Source organism: Haliotis rufescens, unplaced genomic scaffold, assembly GCF_023055435.1.
Source record: "Haliotis rufescens isolate VD_foot unplaced genomic scaffold, xgHalRufe1.0.p SCAF_20, whole genome shotgun sequence".
Classification (NCBI taxonomy): domain Eukaryota; kingdom Metazoa; phylum Mollusca; class Gastropoda; order Lepetellida; family Haliotidae; genus Haliotis; species Haliotis rufescens.
This window is the reverse complement of record NW_025963891.1, coordinates 21,607,016-21,628,575: the sequence shown is the minus strand read 5'-3', so window position 1 is coordinate 21,628,575 and position 21,560 is coordinate 21,607,016. Positions and strand designations below refer to the sequence as shown.

The 21,560-nt window shown below is 38.9% G+C and overlaps 1 protein-coding gene across 1 annotated transcript in view; it reads right to left on the bottom strand.

The window, feature by feature from the left end:
- Window positions 1–12,834: 12,834 nt before the first annotated feature.
- Window positions 12,835–21,560, bottom strand: part of LOC124137942 (sphingosine-1-phosphate lyase 1-like) — a 29,501-nt gene continuing 20,775 nt past the window's right edge. The window contains exons 12-16 of the mRNA XM_046504382.2: window positions 20,090–20,210; window positions 19,200–19,317; window positions 18,686–18,832; window positions 17,869–17,989; window positions 12,835–16,699 (exon numbers count right to left, since the gene is read on the bottom strand). Of these exons, the coding sequence (XP_046360338.2) occupies window positions 16,559–16,699; window positions 17,869–17,989; window positions 18,686–18,832; window positions 19,200–19,317; window positions 20,090–20,210 (648 nt within the window). The 3' untranslated portion in view covers window positions 12,835–16,558. The remainder of the gene's footprint in view (window positions 16,700–17,868; window positions 17,990–18,685; window positions 18,833–19,199; window positions 19,318–20,089; window positions 20,211–21,560) is intronic.

The window sequence follows — 21,560 nt, the reverse complement described above, 5'->3', positions numbered from 1 at the left end:
GTCGGGGCATGGCTCGTACAATGGAGGGTGGGCGAAGGTTATATTTGCTCTACCCTCTAATAGGTTTTGCTATTTTCTTAGGGGCCGACCATTTGATATACAGAGGGGCTCTGGGATTATATTTTTGAAAATATATTGTTCCCAAAAATTCTTGAAAAAGCGAATCATGCTTCATATTGTTGGGGAAAAAGTAATAGCATATTAAATGGTCGGTCCTTTCTTTACGTATCTTTGCAAAAACAGTTTTTTTGTGTGATAAACACCTTCTAAGCCAGTAATTTGTATTCTTTCCGACGCGAATGTTTTCAGATAACTACATCACAAAGTGAATCAATTCAAACCAAGTTCAGTTTTACCTTTTATTTAGAGCAAAATTGATCAACTATTTGAATATCATAATTACGACATGAAGATGAAGAATTGTCTTTGAAATAATAGCGTCAAAACCCTTTCCGTAGTTATAAGAAATCTCTGTTGAAAGCAGATGTTCAGATGTTGCACGATTCCTACCACGTCATAAGAATGTGTTTATAAATACTTGTTTTTATGAAACGTAAGAGTATCCCGCCCCACAGGTAGCAAACGTCACAAACAAACGCAAAGGTGATTCAACTGAACACGGGAATATCTGCTATGTGTCAAGCTACAACTGCAACAGGAATCATTTTGTGTATCATCACATGTCTACCATGAAGCTTTACTAAGTTCTTGAATGTTGAAACCCTGATCAAACAACTTTAAAAACCAGAATCGTATGCCGTACTTTGGAATATTCGAACAGATTTTAAATTTTAAATATCATCCACATGTCTGCCATGAAGCTTTACTAAGGCCTTACAAGGCCTATAAATCAGTAAAAGGTAAATGGCTATTTTTTACCATTATAGACTTCTTGGCCACATTCCCTTGTTTGGATTTTGCCAATACAAGCAGAAATACCGACTCGTATACACAAAGACACAGATTAGCAAAGAGAGGGGGATAGTTGGTGCCCATGGGGATGTCTTCTTCTTGCCTAAATGTTCTTTTTTCCAAATTTCACATATATGTTATCTATGAGAAAATCCAGCATCATACATATTATTTTCTCAGTAAACTTCAGATGGCATTTGCTTTCACTTCTGATAATTTAACCTGAACCTTAGATAGAGACGTGATTATATTAATAGCCACCAAGTTTAGTGATAAGTGCCCCATGGATCAAGGAATTAAGTTTTTCCTAAAGTTTGTCGTGAGGGATAGAGGTTTACGAAGTTGAAAAATGTTTTGACATAATTGAGCCTGTTTCTTTCCTGGGATTGAAAAGAATGAAGCAAATCCTTTCAGATTTTGAGAATCCAAATGTTATCTCTTCCACTTGTCTTAAATACTTTCTGTGAATATATGTCCTCCCTTGATTGTAGTAAGGATTATGGTCAATCTTTGAGACAGGGATCTGATGGTACATTTCCTGGAACCAGCAATATATATCTCTTTGTGCGAGCCTCTATGGAGCTTTGGACACCAGCACAATAGAGGGATGGTCGTGTCTTCAGGTTTTAGAGTAAAGCCCAAAGGTTGTAGTACTGGTGAGTGGCAGATTATTTCCTCAGTTAACATACTGGCCTTATACGTGGCATTATTTGATATTTAACTGATACCAAGTTCTTTAATGGAACAATGGATGTAGGAATGCGAACACTCGGTGATCCATTCACATAATTTGTATCATTATTTGGCCTTTTGAGCTCAATCTGTTTCGCAGACTGTCGATTTTTTAAATGACATATAATGGTGTATGTTCTTATAAGTGAGTGTGAGTGAGTGTGTGAGTTGGGTTTAACGCCGCTTTTAACATTATTCCAGTTATATCGCGGCGTGTCAGCTTAATGTGGGAGGAAAGCCCGAAGTGATGCAGGTCCCAGACGTTTATCACTTCGGTGAAACCCACGAGCACGGGTATGGTGCTGACAAACCTAGAAACATAATTTGGGCGAACCGGGATTCGAACCCACAATCATAGGTTTCTGGCGTGCCCAAGGGACGCAACTCTGCACAGCGAATCGCGGCGCCTTAGACGACTGGGCCACCCGTGCCCCCTGTTCTTATAAGCAATCCTAGTGGGAACAACTACAAAAGTTTAATGTAGGACAGCAATATTTTGAATGACAATTTCTCTTGTCTGTTCAACATTTTTAGTAAAACGCTACCAAATTAGTAATATGTCTTGGGGTTCAAATACCATTGTATTTGGACTAGGTGCTTTTGTTTCTACTGTAGCGAAGTGTGCTATTTCATCAGGTACACGTACCTAATTAGACTCTGAAACCTTTGTATTCGGACTGTGTTGCTATTTTATCAACTATTTGAATATCATAATTACGACATGCTGCTTGGAGCACGTACGCGTACTTTATTTGACTATGTAAACTCACTAGCTTAGTCATTCACTGCCTCGAAATATAGAGAAAAACAATCACCAACTTTGTAAATATCTTAAGACAAGGTTGTATACTAAATCCGCTATTATTGGCGTTAAACCAAACTTTGACTTATTCCCCCACGCTTTACGTTGCTGTGGTACGGGGTGTTCAGCTGTGCGACAAGGGGAAACCGTGAATCAGTTGGCATGTAATAAATATTTAGATATTGGAGTGCAAAAACACCAATGACATTACTTTCGGGGAATGTGGTCGTTTTCCGTTTCATAAGAATGATAATGTTAAAGGTGAAATATTGGCCGGAATTAATAAGGATGCACGATGCGCGTCTCTCCAAAGAAGCACATACTATGTTGGGTTATTTCTACACTATTGTACATAGAACATGGGCATTTGATATTCGTATGCTGTTGTTTTCATGTGGTTAATGTTGAAGATGACACTGCGTTCTCGCGGGTTTTCAAAGATACATTAGTTAGATGTTCAGAAGTTGAATTCTAAAATAAGTGATAGCTCAAAGCACGTGTTATATAAAGAGCATAAATCTTTGATAGAGCTCGAAAAGTAGTTGTCAATTATTACTGAAAACATTCCTCTGTAAAATGTGTTGAGGTTAACTGTTGTTCAACTGTGTGCGGGTCTGTTGCGACAAAAGAAATAATGGAAGACGGTCGAGAATGGCGAAAACAACGGGAACCGTGCCGGTCATGTTGACTTTCTGTTGAGGATGAAATCCACTTTCTAGTCATCAATTAAGCATAAAATGATTTACAATAAATTTTTGTTTACCAGTTTATTAATCTTGTTTCCACCATCAAAGGTGAACTGCGAAAACATTTGTATACGCCTTATTGAAAGTATGTTAAAATATGATATATTAATATATTGTATGGTGGTGAGCGAGTAATGTTTCAAGCTGTTTTAAGCAATATCCAGCAAAACCACGGCGGGGTACACCAGGAAATAGCTTCACACATTGTACTCATGTAAGGAATGGAACCCGGGTCTTCGGCATGACGAGCGAACGCTTTAACCACTAGGCTACCCAACTACCCCTTATTGTATTATAGCCCAGAGACCTGCATACAAATTAACTTTCCTTTTCTTGGTGAACGTGTCGCCCATGTGTGTAAGATGCTTTGTAAGAGTTGCACCCTGTGACACGCCAGAAACCTTTGATCGAGGTTCGAATCCCGGTTCGCCCCGATTATGTTTCTAGGTTTGTCAGCACCATACCCGTGCTCGTGGGTTCCACCAGAATGGTAAACATCTGAGACCTACATCACTTCGGGCTTTCCTCCCACATTAAGCTGACACGCCGTGATGTAACTGGAATACCGTTGAAAGCGCCGTGAAACCTAACTCACTTACTCACTTTTCGTTACCTGTCAACTGTTTTTTAACTTGGGTTCAACTGTATTAAACACATTTTCAACTTGAAAATTCACACAAGTTCAGCGCCAAATAAATCCAATGCTGTTGTGATTTATTTGCATCTACTATTACTCATTACATCGAAGAACACCAAACTCTCACTCACTACTTCACTCCAGACTCCATCTTAAATATACGATATTTAAACAAGCTCCAAAGCTCAAAGTATGCAAAGCGTAATTCAATTCCGATAAGATGAATCTGAAGAAGTTTGAATCATTCTGTTTATTTTTTTTTTTTTTTGTCAAAGTGTTTGTTTGTTGTTTAACGCCACACTCAACAATATTCCATATACATGACGGCTTTCTGTAAATAATCGAGTCTGGACCAGACAATCTAAAGATTCACATCATGATCAGCGATCGCCAGAATTGGGATACAATGACAAGCATCAACTGGCCACCCAATCCCATTAGTCGCCTCTTACTACAAGCATGCCCCTCGCACTGCCCCAACAGAGATACGTCATTCACAATATAGAATCATGTCTTTGGCTAGCCCCTACTTCAAATCATCCATAATTGAAAACCAAGAGATTTGTATTGCATTATTGTAAGTCAGCATCCTGCCATTCGTTGTGATGTGCACAGGTCGTGGTCCAATATAATGTACCTGTACGTGGGCAACAAATATTTTCTGATGAACCGTGTGACTTGTAAATAATAATATTTATGAGAATAAATTGTTTTTATATTATTTTGCTTTTGTAAACCCAGAGCAGGGAATCTTACTACAAAACCGTCATAACAGCGCGTGGCGTTCCCGAACTCGCAAACTGTGAACGCAGACGTACATTCCGGCATTTCTATTGGCTGCCTGACGACAGGCACGCGCTCCTTAGTAATTATACAGTTAGCACCTTTCTTTAGTTATTCTAGCAGTAAATGGTATAGAAATCAACATCGTCTTCACGCTTAGCTGAGTCACCGGAGCTGAAGCACATCGTTTAGGAAGATATCGGATGGTGTCGTAGAGAATTGCCCAAGACTTGGTCCGTGAACAACAACAAAGTTCAACAGTACTACATATTAGGTAAGTTTTACTTAACTGAAACAGTATTTACGTAGGCTCTCATGTAGTTAAAAGTTATTGAAACTGCGTTGTAGTGGAATTAATCTCGCACGAAATACTCCAATTTTAAAATCATATGATTTTGTTTCTTCTAATTTATGGCTGATTACATTATCAGTCTTTGTGAGATAAACTTTTGAAGACCTTGAGCTGTTATCAACGTGTTTTCAATTATATGCCTATTGTGCGAGTAGGCATGACGTTAAATATTGTTAGAGGGGACATTACCGTATGTTTTTATTCAACGTACACAAGTGATCACAAGCGTTTTCATTTTAATATGTATCGAAACCTGAAATCTACCAAACGCAATTAATTCACTCTGGGACGAACTTTAATCACAAGTGATCTGAAAGTACCGTCTTGCAATATACTTACAGTTGCCACTATGATAGGTAAATTATAGATTACATGTTAGCCATGTTTCTGTAGATTCTATGGAATCCTAGTGGGGACACTGTCGCTTTGTTAATGTCCCTTCTAGGATTCCATACAGTGCCAAGATTGCGTTAGCGTTCGCCGGAATGGGAATGGCCGACTAGTCATGGTTTTGATACTTGGTCTGTGAGAGTTGCCCATGCGGTACTTCTGGATGACGAAATCGCCATTTGTGACGGCCCAAATTGTTCTGGGGTATGGCTTACGTCAAAGAATAACCATTGATTTCCTGGTGTGGCCTGGGATTTTTCGCTCACTGCACCAAGACAAACACTTGTTTCTCTGAAAGGAATAGCCCAAGAATTTTGATTTTTCGTACAGCACATCATCCATCTTAACAAGCCAACAATATAAACATATTTTGATACCTGATAAAGTATTCTTCATGTTATTTGGTAATACTTTAAGAACTGCTTGACTTGAACATTTTTATTTTGTACATTTTACTTGTAATATAATATTAAAAAAGTTAATAACACCCGATTCTTTACTAGTATTATCGTTAATATGTCATGGCATGACAGATCAACTATGTAATATAAAAGAATAGGATGTTCTTTCGCTTCGTTTGAGTAGTATATAATATATGAGGAAAGCGATATTTTACAGAGGGAATTTCGTATAAAGTCAGGTGCAGCCGAGTTAAAAAGTTATAACCTTCATTAAAATTCTCATTAACGCCGTGTGGAGCCGTCCGCGTTAGGCGTGCGTCAAGATGAAACAAACACAATCTTGCTTGTTTGTCATCCTGGCTCTTACAAGTGAAGAAGCCGTTCCGGTTAGCACGTGAGGCGTTGTTTTCGACAACTTCACTACACAGGCTCAACGGGTTGCACACAGTACAATACAAAGGTGGCGAAGCCGATCTATGCAAGCGCCTTGCATTGTAAGGGCCACTTGGTGTTACGTCATCATATAAAGGGATGCGCCGAGGTGCTGTATTTCTCAACATCCGGTGATTGAAGACCTTGTTTGGCAAAGATCAAACGCGTGTTGTCCACTACGGCAATTACATGACATCATGTAAAGATGGGCTGAAGAATGGCCATGGCAACAGTTTGTATTAATTAGCGTTTGCACTCAGAATTTGTTATTCAAGTAATAATCATATTCTTGAAGACGTGATTGCAGTACGAACAGTTAACTTATTCTATCCTGTGATAGTGAATGTTGTTTAACGCCACAGTCGGAAATATACCAGTTACACCTCGGCGGTATGGACCAGGCAAACAAGTGACTAGTAACATGAGCAACGATTCAAACCATTAAAATATAATTACATTATTCAGCCAACGGGGTTACCATTTTAATTGGCTCTTACAAACATCAGATATTGGGGACCCATAATGACTGGGAGGGGGGTCACGGGTGGCCCAAGCGCCGCAATTCGGGTACGCCAGAAACCTATGATTGTGGGTTCGAATCCCGGTTCGCCCTGATTATTTTCAGGTTTGTCAGCACCATACCCGAGCACGTTGGCTTCACCAAAGTTATAAACGTCTGAGAGACCTGCGTGGCGTGTCGGGCTTTACTCCCACATTAAGCTGACCCGCTGTGATATAACTAATACCGATTAAAACGTCGTTATATCCAACTTATTCACTCACTATAATGACTGGGAATCCACACAGTAGCTTTACCGCACAAGTCGCTACTCCAAAAATATACGACCAACTCTGTGGTCTTGTGGTAGAGAGTGCGCCCGGAAAGCGGAAGGCTGCTGGTACCATGTCGGGATAAAAGGGGATAAAAGAAGGACTGGTCGGCTCGGAGTTAGTATATATTGTCTGAAGGGGGCATCCACGTTAAACTGTGGTATCGCAGTGGGCTTGAAGTATAAAATTGGCATTAATTCGGAGTAGTACAGGCTGCCAAACACACGCGTACACGCACGTGGCTTTATAAGGGGAATAATCTTAAAAATGATTTGACGTTAAACCCCATTTTACCTCACCTCACCTCTAAAAAGATATACCTAACACATAGTTGTTCAATATTCCAAAGAGTGTGGCGTTAATCAACAAACAGACAATCAGATGAATTTTCAGGGACAACCGATAAAAGTCGTTTATTCAAGAAATTTGCATAGGCATTTAGCCTTGCCTGACGTCACGGCACTTTTCAGAGGCTTTTCTATTTTTTCGATAAAAGTGTCAATACAAGAAAGACGTTATAAACAATACGTTAATATGTGTGACGCAGAGAAGCAGAACAATACGTCTTTTGTGAAGTCAGTAAAACACTTTTGGCATTTTGATCGACGTCACCGCGCCAGATGCGATTAAAACCTGTTGTGCACGTTGTCAAATGTGTACGAGGTGTTAGAACAACATGTAAGGTATATTCAAAGTATACATTTATACAAGATGGAATAACTCTGAGAAGTAATACAATTCGTGATATTGATAGAAGGATTTTGGAAGCTTGGTAGCTATGCTCTACGGTTTACGGCCGACTTAAACAAAATGGCTTTTGGATGATTTGCTTGGACTGCCTATTGAACCGAGCCAAGTCTCTATTTAAAACGTATATTTAGAGAATATCTGATAACTTTCATAACAAAGGTATATGCTTTGCAAGGGTAAGCCGACGACCAAGAACAAACAAACCTAACCTGATTTTATCACTATAAAAATTCTTAAGTCCTTTAATATTTTAACAACAGGAATCATAATGTCATTATACTTTTGGTTTATTTGTCAGATCACTGAAATATAAGAATGAACCGGGACACTCCAGAGTCGCTACTGCAGTTCATGAACGACGCCACGCAGTCAGTTCGGGCAGCCTTGGAACGCCCACTGGAAGACAAGAAGATCGATCACAGCAAATTCCTTCAGAAGCAGATGTTAGATAATCAATCAGTCGTTAAAGAACAACGACGGTATAAATGTCACACCCGACGTCGTCGTAGCAAATTTCCCCAACAGCCCAAGAATAGTCATCCTGATCAGTGGGAAAGTGGATTCGCTGCCCAGCCGCAAATCCTCAGCGAGATCTTGGGGATTCCTGATCCGACGCAGCATGGGGTCTTTCAGGATCAGCATCTTACCCAGTGGGAACAGAATCTCCACCGGAGTCCTAACATGTGTAGAGAATACAATGACGATTCGGCCGGTGGTATGATGGAATGGCAGGGACAGTTTAACATGAACCCTCAGCAAGGATCGGTACCCCGCCCTGCAGCGTCCTCATATACTGATTCGCAGACCCACTTTCAGACGGAGGGCCACAGGCGAGAGATGTACTCCCAGATGACCGGAACACAGTTCACGTACACACACAGAAATGCTCCTCGTACGTTAGATGAGGTTGTAAACAGGATGCCTGTCGGGTGCCACCTCCCCCCTCCTGTACCCCATAGCGTCTCCAACTTTACAGCCAATCGTTGTCAGAAGCAGATGGACGTCGCCTCAAAGAGAAGGATGCCGCTTGTATTGGGCATCCCAGAAAATGAAGGGCGGTACTCTCCTCCGCCTATATTAGCACGAGAAGGGAGTCAACTTCCCCCGCATCTCCAGGTTCAGAATGTGGAGTATAGCCCAAATGACATTGACCTCCTTTCTCAGCTCGTCACGGAACTGGACAAAACGCAGTGTTTGGATAATCTTACTGGGGATAGTGCTTTCCAACCATCGCCCAAAGAAAACTATATTGAGGATATGCGAGCTCTGGGAAGAAGGTGTGTCGGAATATCTGGAGAACACGGGGAACGGATAGACCCATCGGGGCTCATATATGCAGATCAGAAGAGATGTAACGGTTCAAACTGGGAACACTTTGCAAATCAGTCTTCAAAGCAGAAAAGGTTTGCGACTAAACAAAGCTCTTTCGATTTGGCTTGCGCATTGCAGGAGACCCATCTGAATAGCTTCGATAATCCTGGGCTTCATGACACCAGGAACATCCAGTTCAGTGATGTTCGTTTTGGTCTGAATGGGCTTAAACGAAGCTCAGCGTCAGTGGAAGCTTTGCAAATCAATACCGGACTCAGCCAAGAAAACTCAAACCGGATACACGTACAAAGAAATGACGTATCTTTCCCAAAACTTCGCAAGTCAAATGTTTTGATGGCAATGCATGAACGAAGATCCATGCCGAATTTATACACAAAGACTCCTCGACAAAACTCTCTCCCAAGTAACCAGGCTGCACATGCAAATGCCAAGGTTCCCAATGAACGAGTGCGTTTGGTCCAAGCATGGGACGGAGTATCTCCAGCTGGTAGCTTGGAAGATTTCTTGAGTCATAGTTTTGACAACGGCATGGGGTCAGTTGACTTTAATGGTTCTGTTGTGCCAAAGAGGCATCCAAAACTAGTCGATATTAATTGGGCGAGCTTTGATCCCGACTGTAGCCAGCTTTTACAGTCTGAACTGAACTCAATGTATGACTCAGACGCAATTGTCAAATCTACGGAAGCTGGCAGTGATGAGGAAGAGGTTGAAGAGGAACACCACAGTGATGTGCTGCAAATATGTGATGCCAGTTCCTCAGCTGCTACTATGCCCCTACCTTCTTTCTCATCTGTGTTCTTAGATAAGTAGATCGTTTTCATCTATTGTTTTTAATTATTATTAGTGTCCTGGCAATGAAAACAGTGCTTACTTTAGTGACTCTTGTTGTGAAGTTTGTATTTCATAAATTCAGTGATGTACATTGGTGTCAAACATTTTACTATGATATAATATATAACTACAAACACAATATGTAGTATGATTTCACCCTTGTATATAATGGCACCAAGCAGTCTACATTTACATTTGTCTGAATGGAAATGAACCATTACACTTGTTCAGTTTGGGAACCTTGTCTATCAAATCTTGTTTGGCACATACATACAAGTGTTGCTGTTTCATCATACATTTCGTGGGATATTTCTGACAGTTGGATTTATCTGTGAATATTTCTCTTATAATTGTTGTATGCTTACCGTTTATATAGAAATATTTGTAGAGTACAACAATGTGAAAATAAAGATTTGTTCGTGGAATATGACTAAACTGTTGTTTTCAAGTTCCATGATAGTATCAAGTCATACTTCCTATTCATGTCCTTACAAAATATATGGCAGTGTATAAAATGAAGCTTGAGCAACAGGCTTCATTAGATATACAGAAAACAGGTATTATTGGAGTGAGTGAATGATTGAGTATGGAATTGAGCTATCTTTAGCTATCTTTAGCTTTATAATAAGTAATGAACATTTCTACACACAAACAATACATGTTTGTTTGTTGTGTAAGGCCACAAAATGAGCAATATTCCAGTTATATGACAGCGGCCTGTATAGAATTTAGCCTTGATCTGACAAACAATTGATTGAAAATGTGCAACCATCAGTGAAAGGTGACATCAACCAAGTAACTGAGTCTCAACACCTGATCCCTTCAGTCACATCTAAGGACAGTAAAGGTCACTGTGGAACAATAACTGAAACACCCACCCACAGGGCGAGAATCATGCACACACGCTCTCCTTAAAATCTTCAAACAACCAGGCTGGCCAAGCCACATCTATGCATCAGAGTCTCTTGTGGGTATATGTATTGAGAAATATGTGGCTAAAGAATGCACAGTACATAAAAGTATGCCTGTGGCATCTAACCTTGGTTGGGGTACGTCTAAGGGACCACAGTTCGATGTCCAGAGTTGCGTGCCATGGGCACATCAGAATCATACAATTTCGAGTTCGAATCCCGGGTCATTGGAACAATGATAACTGAAACACCCACCAACAGGGCAAAATTCATGCACACATGCTCTCCTTACAATCTTCAATAAGTGGCTAAAAAATGCAAAGTACATAAAAGTATGCATGTGGCATCTAACCTTGGTTGGGGCACGTCTAAGGAACCACAATTCGATGTCCAGAGTTGCGTTCCATGAGCACAGCAGAATGATAAACATCTGAGACCTGCATCACTTCAGGCTTTCCTCACACATTAAACTGACATGCCATGATATAACTGGAATACTGTTAAAAGCAACATTAAACCCCACTCACTCACTCATTAAAACCAGATCCATTACTATGATTAGATGCCTTTCTCTTGAGAGAAGGTAACAAATCAGCGTAAAAGATCTGATTTTAATGAGATTGGACATGTAAACTAAACTGATACATTAGGAACTGGATGATTGGAGGATCAAATGTTTCCCACACATAATTGCCTTGGAAGCCACAGCAGTACATAAAGGCCAAAGTTACCCCAAATTTCAAAATACACAACAAAACACATAACTGAGTAGTCAGCATACTTGTTGTGCCTAATGTTAATTGTAAATTATACATGCAGAAATGGTTGAGAATTTTGAGAAATGACATTTTGAAGATTTTCTAATATGGTCACCCTGGTGAGACCTGTAGGATCAGAATTCTGTGGACTATTTGGGATAATCAATGCAAAGTTTAAATTTTACCATCTTCCCCAGGCAAGGGAGTTTGTTAACTGACGATTTATGTCCACTTTCCACCCTCGCTGGACTAGGCTGGGCTTGATCATAATGCCACCAGTGGCTATTACGAGTTATGTCCCTTCTATGTCTCTCCTATTGACCGATCAGATTCTGCCTCTCACATGACTTGCCCCCCTCACTGCATCAAACAAAATGGTGGTGCCCAGTCAAGATGATCTGATCAATAATAAAAATCTATATAGTGATAAAAAGGGTCTTACTTTGCGAAGTGCATCAAATCACGTGAGCACCTTGTTTGAAAACATGTGGAAAATATATGGTGATGCCGAGTTGGTGGTACACATGCTTTGCCTATCATATAGATGAGTGCGGCTTTAAACAACAAAAACATGCTTTGCAAATCCTGTAATCAACTGAAATAAACACGACAGTTTACGCACCGGATGTCAATTTCATTACGTGATTTTGATTGGACTGTGCATAGACTCATTAGTCCAGCCAAAACATCACTCCATAATTCCAGCCTAGTTCAGCAAGGGTGGAAACTGGACTTTTAAAGTAAGTTAACTACCTTGTCCAGGGAAGATGATTTTCGTGCGCTTTCGGAGTTGTCAAAAAGCAAGAGCTTACCACCAACAGATGACAAACATGTACCATATCAGCACTTCCAGTTCAGGCAAGTTAAAATGAAGACTGACATTTCACAATTCCACAAAATAGTCTACTTTAGGGATACAGGTCAGGTTCAATATTTACTGTCACTTGACAAACCCTTAACTTAGAATATGAAAAATGTGTAGTCTTCTCTAACAATAATAATCTGTTGTTTAACATTGCAATCAGCAATATTCCAGCTATATGAGGGCAGCCTTTAAATAATTTGAGTCTGGACCAGTCAATCCAGTGATTGATATAATGAGCAACAATCCACAGTCAGGTTACGATGGCATGCAATGAACAAAATCACAGAGCAGGAGCATGGACAATTCTAACAAAGGGTATCCACAGGTGCTGGCTATTACAGAAAGTTTCAAATGACACGGACACATATATGATGATGGTGATTTATTCAACAATAGCATGTTTCTGATGCTGTTATTCAGATTATCACAATCTGCCATCGACAGAGGTAGAACAATGAAGATACACCTTGCTGCAAACATTTTCACAGACAAGGTCTCAACAGCCTTGTTTGGAAGTACAGCCATCATAATAGCAGGGCTCGATTTAAGGAACTTGATTTAACTTGAACCAGGTGCCTGTTGACATGAAAACCTAGTTGCACCAGACAAAATCAGGTTGCACCCTGGTCCCTTAAGTTTAACAAAGTTTATACATATGCCGTCTGGTGCCAGTTACAGTAAACTAATGATGCAATGCTATAAATGTTATAGGCACATATGTACATAATCTTATAGTGTCCATAGTTTGATGACATCAAACCCAAGAAAGCATGAAAACTTCCACATAACACAGGGATTAGTGATATAGTACGGTAAATAAAGCTAGGGGTACCGTGTTCAAAGATCGAAGTTGTATGAACAATTAAGGGTTAGTCCCACATTAATTTTTTTACATGCACTTGTTGCAAGTAGACATAAATATTAGGTTGCATATTTCAATAATAGGTTGCACTGGTGCATGTTTTATATAGCTAAATCGAGCCCTGAAAAGATCCCTACTGGCCTTCACCACATCTACTACATCAGTTTCACACCAACAACATTAATATCACAAGCAGTCTTGCTCTCACTACCACACACATCTTCACCATACCTTCTATTCACCCTCAACATGTATATTCTATAAAACTGCAGATAGCTGTTATCAGAGGGATAATGGCATGTGATTGATGATGCCACCAAACTGAGGGATGGCTGTGTCTGGTGCCTGGTGCCTGGAAATACTGTACTGATTCTTTTTGCTGACACAATTCAGGGATGATGGCTGCGGTTGATATTGCTACCAAACTGGCTGTCTGGTGCCTGGTGCCTGGAAATACTGTACTGATTCTTTTTGCCGACACAATTCAGGGATGATGGCTGCGGTTGATATTGCTACCAAACTGGCTGTACACTGCCTGTAGACAGTAACTATTCTTCTATAGAATTTGTAATGCCAATGTATGCAGCTAATTTCTGCCGTCTCCATATTCTATAGTATAAATCTAGCACAATCTGATATTACAGAATCAATGTCCTTAAATATATTTTATCGCTTTATATATGTGGACTGGGAAAAACATCTGTTAATCTCCATGGTTTCATCCCTGATGACTCAGTTGACATAAGTCCAAAGGACCAACAGTTTATATACAGAACATACATTAGCACTTCCCATATTATATATAGAAACTACATTAGCACTTCCCATATACATATTTGTTCAGTCAGAAGTTAAGAAAGCCCAAAAGTTGTTCGTGGTTTTAAAAACAAGCTACAATAGATCACACCCATTAGGCTTGGGGATGCACGAAGCAAACAAGTATTTGTGTCTCAATACAAAATGTTAAGATAGTATAGACATGATAAATTGAAATGCCCCATCCAGCCAGAGTTAGTCTTCATCACTATCAAATACATCTGTCGCCATACTTAGATGATTTGTACTAAAGAATGTCACAAGATAATTGTGATTTAAGGAAATAAAACCTGAAAACATACCATAAGTTCAGTAAGGCCTTCTTATATTTATAACATGGTCTACTTATTATATTTCTGGGGCCACAGGGTTCGTTGTTGAAATAAGAATCATAATAAAATCTTTGGAACAAATATAGTTGGATGATAAAAATAAATGAAAGCTAAAGTTCTTTGTTCTCCATTAGACCTAGTTTTAATTTTTCTTCAATTACAATGATTACTACTCATGGAAAAAAAATCCACTCATATATTTTACATTTGTGAATTGTTCAGTGAATCTGTAAACCAAGTAGATCAAAACATACTCAAAGAAACTCCCCCAAACACACCAATATAAGAAAACAGACGGATTCTGGGGTCCTTGATTTTTTATGATGTTATTTATAATTATCAAGTATTTTAACCTATGTATCCCCTAAACTATGAATTTGTAACATTAGGATTATCACCCAGGCGTAATTGCAAACACTGCATTGATGCCAGTTCTCATTTGTGTGCATACATCATAAACGCTGTACAATATAGCATGTGACAATTGTATAGACTTGATATACAGACAGTGGTTATAGTCATGAGAGATCAGATTATCCAGTATCAGTTTAGCATCAAGCCAGAAAGACGTTAAATGATACCTTAGACATGAAGAGTATGGACACTTATAACTATCTGATATGTACTACACTATATTTCCTGTGTGGATAAACATAGTAATGACAGTGATTAACAAATGTGTCGTAAATGTTTTACTGGTAAATTAGTGAGAGTTATCAATATTTAGATGGTAATACTCCCTGCTGTCCAGGGCCCACTTGCACAAAGCGATCTTAGCGCTAAGATGATCGTAGCTCCCATACTTTAACATAGGCTTACAATAGTCTTAGGGCTAAGATCGCTTTGTGCAAGTGGGCCCTGGTCTGGTCTGTGACATAATCCTAAGTCATAGTTCATCAATGACATGAACATGCATTACTGACACATTTCCTCTGATTGTTTTTGGGGGAGGAGCACTTAATAACTGTCATATTTAATCTCTGCATATCAATAATTTAAAAGTAGACTTTCTTTTGACTGTAACACAATTACTAATAATATTTTACCTTGCGCGCGTTGCAAGACACAAATCGCTTAGAGAAAGCAAATTAATCGCTCATCTCGGGGTCTGCAACAGTTCGAAGCCCTTGCGCACTCTTTCAAAATGGCGATTGTTTAGCTTGCAAGCGGCTGAAAGTTAACGCACTGTTGTAAGGCAAATCGCTGTACATCGCTTGCAAGCGATTGGCACTTTGCAACGCACCCCTTATTTAAGTATTTCAGCTATGACAAGACTTGCTGATATCTAATTAACGAATTGGTAAGGGGAAGGCTGTCCTTGTGTAATGTTTAAAATGAAAAAGTTTTAAAAAGAAGTATTCAGCTAAAAAGGTGTACAGTATTTATTTCAAATGCTTTTAAAGGAATAATTCTACAAAGTCTGCACTTCCAGATGAAATTCCTATACACTGATAAACCTTACTTGTACAGAAAATATGTTGCCTCGCCCAACACCGACTAGAAACAGTTTCCCTCTCACATAGTAAAACATACAATATATAAAGACCTATAAGCATTTGTTCAAATGTGTATACATATATAAATAGTATGAACATATTTGTTGACTATGTACACATTGCATTGTTGGCCAAACTCGTAAAAAGTTCATTATATTAAAATGTTGTATGTAAAGGCGATATCCTACTCTTAAACAAATAAGCTGAAATTAAAACTGTGAAAGAAAAGTTCCAATTTATGTGTAAACAGCTGGTCACTTCTAATTTCTGAAAAAAATACTAACAAAAAGATAACCGAATGGATCAACATTTTGAGTAATTAAATATGTATTTGACTTATTATTTGAATTCTCATAAAATATGTGATAACATATCAAGCAAAAAATAAAGGTAGATATTGTTTAACAGTACAAGAAACTGAAACAAAGTATCATTCTGAGAGTAGAGGGAAATGCAATTTAACAAAGCATGAGTGAATCGAGAACATAACCAACTGCAGAGGCAGTAATCCGACTGCAAGATAACTGAGTGTATGGTCGATGTCAGACGTGGAAGGGAGGTACTGTCACTGTTGATTCATTCTCAGGTCAGTTTCCATTGGGGATACTATGTCCATTGGTAGACACTGAGGTGAGGGATGTGTCGTAACACAGTTCCAGGTATGTCCGTGTCAACTCAGACACGAGGGTGCGATCAGGGATGCTCTGAGCCATGCCATATATGACAGCCTGTGAAACAAAATAAATGTATGAATCAATAGCTAAAGAGATATTATCAACAAAACTTAATTAAGTCTAAATGCATATGAATCAATAGCTAAAGAGATATTATCAACAAAACTTAATTAAGTCTAAATGCATATGAATCAATAGCTAAAGAGATATTATCAACAAAACTTAATTAAGTCTAAATGCATATGAATCAATAGCTAAAGAGATATTATCAACAAAACTTAATTAAGTCTAAATGCATATGAATCAATAGCTAAAGAGATATTATCAACAAAAATTAATTAAGTCTAAATGCATATGAATCAATAACTAAAGAGATATTATCAACAAAAATGAATTAAGTCTAAATGCATATGAAACAATAGCTAAAGAGATATTATCAACAAAACTTAATTAAGTCTAAATGCATATGAATCAATAGCTAAAGAGATATTATCAACAAAAATTAATTAAGTCTAAATGCATATGAATCAATAACTAAAGAGATATTATCAACAAAAATGAATTAAGTCTAAATGCATATGAAACAATAGCTAAAGAGATATTATCAACAAAAATTAATTAAGTCTAAATGCATATGTCCTAATGCAGGTCACGGCCTCGAGTTTGATCATTGATTAATCTAAACCCAATCATTTTCAAAATGGAAGCCATTCTTAGAGGAGGTCCAAATCAAATTTAATGAAAAATGTGCAAATACCTTTTCAGTAAGCGTAAACCATACAGTTTTTTTAAATTACTCATATACCGTATTCGACGTAATAAGCGCCCAGGGCGCTCTCAAAATTAGAAATAGGGGGCTCTTATTAGAATATTATTTTGGTGAAAAAAACAGAGTTAAAAGATAAATTTCGTGGTTTATGCTGACAGCCTGATATGTTTATATACGACAGATATATTTTTCCAGAATGTATTTGCCCATAATTAAGGGTGCATATAACACATGAGTGCGTATAATACGCGAATAAATAAGTCTTGTGTACATTGATCAATCGGAAGGGGTGCTAATTGGGTTTGTTCACTAGCCAATATATTAGCAAATATCGCTGTGGGCGCTTATTACGTCGAATACGGTATGTAAATAAGGTATGAAAAACATCTCTATCCCTATCCAACTTAATGTAGTTATTAGCATAGTGTATGGATGTTCTGATGGAAGTACTTACTGCGCCTCCAGTTTTGGCATTTGGGTCTTTCATAATCTCGGCTGTCATAGTGCCCACATCATTCACGAAGCTGTCAATCACTCCATCCTTGGTGTGCAGCAAAGTCACACAAATGTGCACGCTAGAACGTAAAGAGCGATCCCATATGACATTACAACCAAGAGAAGGCTTTTTTCTTTCCCAAAACTCAACTGATGAAGATGAGAAAAGGAAACTATTTCTGGCAAACACATTCGAGAATGTTCGTTTATTCCATTTTCAAATTTTGAATTGAGAACTTCGACAAAATATTTTCCCAAGAATAGTCTGGAATGGAAGTCGCTATTTTGAAACTAGTGCCATAAAGCTAAAGAAAGCTGGAATGTCCTGAAATCTTTGTGTAGCGGTAGCAAGCAATAAGATCTGATTTTAATCAGATTGAAAATATCCCAGACAACCTCCCACCCCATCTCATCCCAACTCCCCGAATTTCACTCCCTAGATAATGTCAATGTATTGATTCTAACATATATAAATCCAGATTCAGCTTAAACATGGCATGATGCCCAATTCAGTCCATCTTGATGTTATATACTTTGCGAAATTCAATATGCATTGTCTCTGTGTAGGAAACAATCCAACCGTAAATGGAAAAACATAAAATTCAAGTTGGCTGATAGCTGACAGCCATCATTTCTATAGATCCTATGACTAAGAGTGTAAGGTTCCATTGGATAACTGCACACTGATCGACAAACTGGATATATTCAGGATCATAGTGAACATGCTAATTCAAAAATGAAACAGAAACATATGAGTAACTTCAGTAATATGTCACCTGGGAGGATACTGTAGAGGGTTGAGCGTCCAGCCCTTGGATGCCAGTGCATCAGACAGTCTGTAGATGTTGAACTTATCTGATCCAATTGCTATCACAGACACATCAGGTTTCCCAATCAACTTGAGTCCATCGATATTACGCAACCTGATACAGACAAATAAATATAATTTAGCTGCTTTGAACAATATTTTAATTGTATCAGCCTAATGTGGACAACCAAAAGTGATGCAGCTGTTAGATTCTCACCATGCAAGCTCGGGTATGGTGCTGTTTATATCAATCAAGATTGGCAAAGAACCACACCTTTGGCAAAAAAAGATGATCATTTAGGTACTTATCCAATGTTGAGTAGTATACTAAGAATCAGGTAAGCCAGGTAAATCTAGGATTGGAAACCTATAATCAAAGGATTCTGGTCCAACTTAGTGATGCAAGAGCAGAGCCATCTTGGAACTTTAACTAGACTCAACATTTAATGCTTTTATTATGCTAAGGCTTAAGTAGGACCTACTTTTCCTCCAGATATCTGGTGGCATTGATGATCTTCCTGGTGGAGTCTACATATCCATCTTCTCCTATGTACATCATAGTCGCCCAGCAAGCTGCAATTATGGCTCCTGCTCTGCTGCCTGTGAGTAATAATAGCAATCAAGTATTCGGAAACGCTTTGGAACACATTCTAATTTGACTAATTAGTTTGAAGTTGTATTGTTTTAATTAAGAAAAATAAATTGACGAAGGAAATTAAATTTAAACTCATTTTAAATGCTCTGGTCAATTGATTCTATAAACAAACAAAACAACATTGTAGAGAACTCATTGTATTTTCTTGCTTGGGCATGAGTCCACAAGCACCAGTTCAGTTAATATATTCACATGGTTCATTGAATGAGCAACAACAAGCAGAGGAACAAAACCAGATTTGAGGGAGTTGAAACAGACATTTTGAACAGTATTTCAGGTATACAAGTGCTGGTCAAAAAGTTCTAAGCCTGACTAACTTTCAACTTTGGGTCATAACAAAGTGAACTATTCAATGTTGTACATTGTTCGAGTGGTTTTCCGCAAGTGTATTTGGTCTGTTGAGGCTGTTTGTATATTAGTGACAGCCAGTTGAACGTGAGGGGGTTCCAAATGGACATGGAAATGGAAAAGACTTTTTCTGACTTTAGACATGTTAGAGAAAAGTACTCCCTAAGAAAATTCACGACCGCATGTCCCAAGTGTATGGGGATAATTGCCCTAGCTATTATACTGTTAAATGTTGGCCAGCTATGTTAAAGGCTGGGAGAACAAGCCTTGATGATACCCTAGGTCTGGACGTCCCTCAACTTCCCTCAATGAAAATTCAATCAAGGCGATTCTGATCTGAACAGAGATCTGATTACTCAACACACATACCCATGAGAGTTGGTGATGCATAGATGCCACCAGGCCAGTCTGGCTGGTTGAAGAACTGGAAGCTGCGGTATTTCTTTTCTCTGTACATGATCACTGAGGAACCCTTGGGGGCATAGCCATACTGAAATAACATACATGACACTGTCACTAACAGAATGAAATAAGGCTGAGAAATATTCACACACTGAAATAATTATGGTTAATTAAAGCAAGAGTTGATCAAATATGTTTGTTCTATCTTAAATAAAGATCATATATAATGATATTCTTACCATTGGCTAAGGATAAAAATTGTAAATTTAAAATTATTTAATGCTACATTGTATATTTACATACTTATCCTATCTCACACTATGCATTTCTTCCTTCTGCTTTCGATCCTTATGTGGTAACACGCCTGAACAAAGTTTCCAGCTACTAAAAACATTTCCCCTGAACACATCCCAGCATCACCATGGACACCTACCCATCAATTGGGTCACGCACTGTAATCTGGTGTGACTTTACAGGACATGATCACCTGACTACCCCTGCCACCTCACCTCATTATCCAAGATCAGGGGTAGAATAGGTCTTCAGCAACCCAAGCTTGCCATAAAAGGCGACTATGCTTGTCATAAGAGCAATCTCATTAAAATCAGATCTAAGTTCTCACTGCCGCTAACAAAGATCTGAGGACATCCCATTACAGGTCATGTCAGAACGACCTTTCGCAAACTTTGACTGACCACTGAAATGACAAACAAGAAGTCAACATCAGCCAATTAGAAAGCAGCTTTTTTTAGTTTTACGGGACTAGTTTCAACCTGGCAACTTCCGAATCCGCTTGAAAAATATGATGACACAGTTCTCGACTAAAATTCGAACATTCCGGATTGTCTAATATATGGTTGAGATTGTATGGCAGTGCTTCCAATGTACAGTGCAAAGCCTCCTCCGTTCAAATGTTTATCCCACGGAAGCAAGAGATAGACGATAATTTTGACAGTATCAGTCGTCGTAACTGTCGTTCGGAATACCCCGTGTTAACGTTTTTGAGGTTGCATGATTAGAAAACACATTCCGACTGTCACTTTCATGATCTGGTAAGCAACGCTTTGATGAGTCTGATGAAAGGTCATTCTGAAGTGTTGAAGACCGCAGTCTCTACAGCTAAGGTAGCTCACCCTCCACTGGGTACTCATTCTGGGAACCAGAATAATAATGGCTCGAGTCTCAAGTGGATTGGATGTCAAAGGTGGAGGCAATGTCACAGCAAAGCAAAAAGGAGACTTCCTTATGGCCGCCGTTGAAAGTGGGGTGAAGAGTTTCTTGCAGGTGCACCGATGTGGTTGTGCAGCCTCGAGGTAGATACGGAGCATTCCTTTTGGCCAAAAGGAAGCGACCAAAAGCAGTCGAAGTTGGTTGGTGGATGCCACCTTCTGAATGACCCTTGGTAGAATGCTGGTTGGGGAAAAGTGTAGGCGTGGAG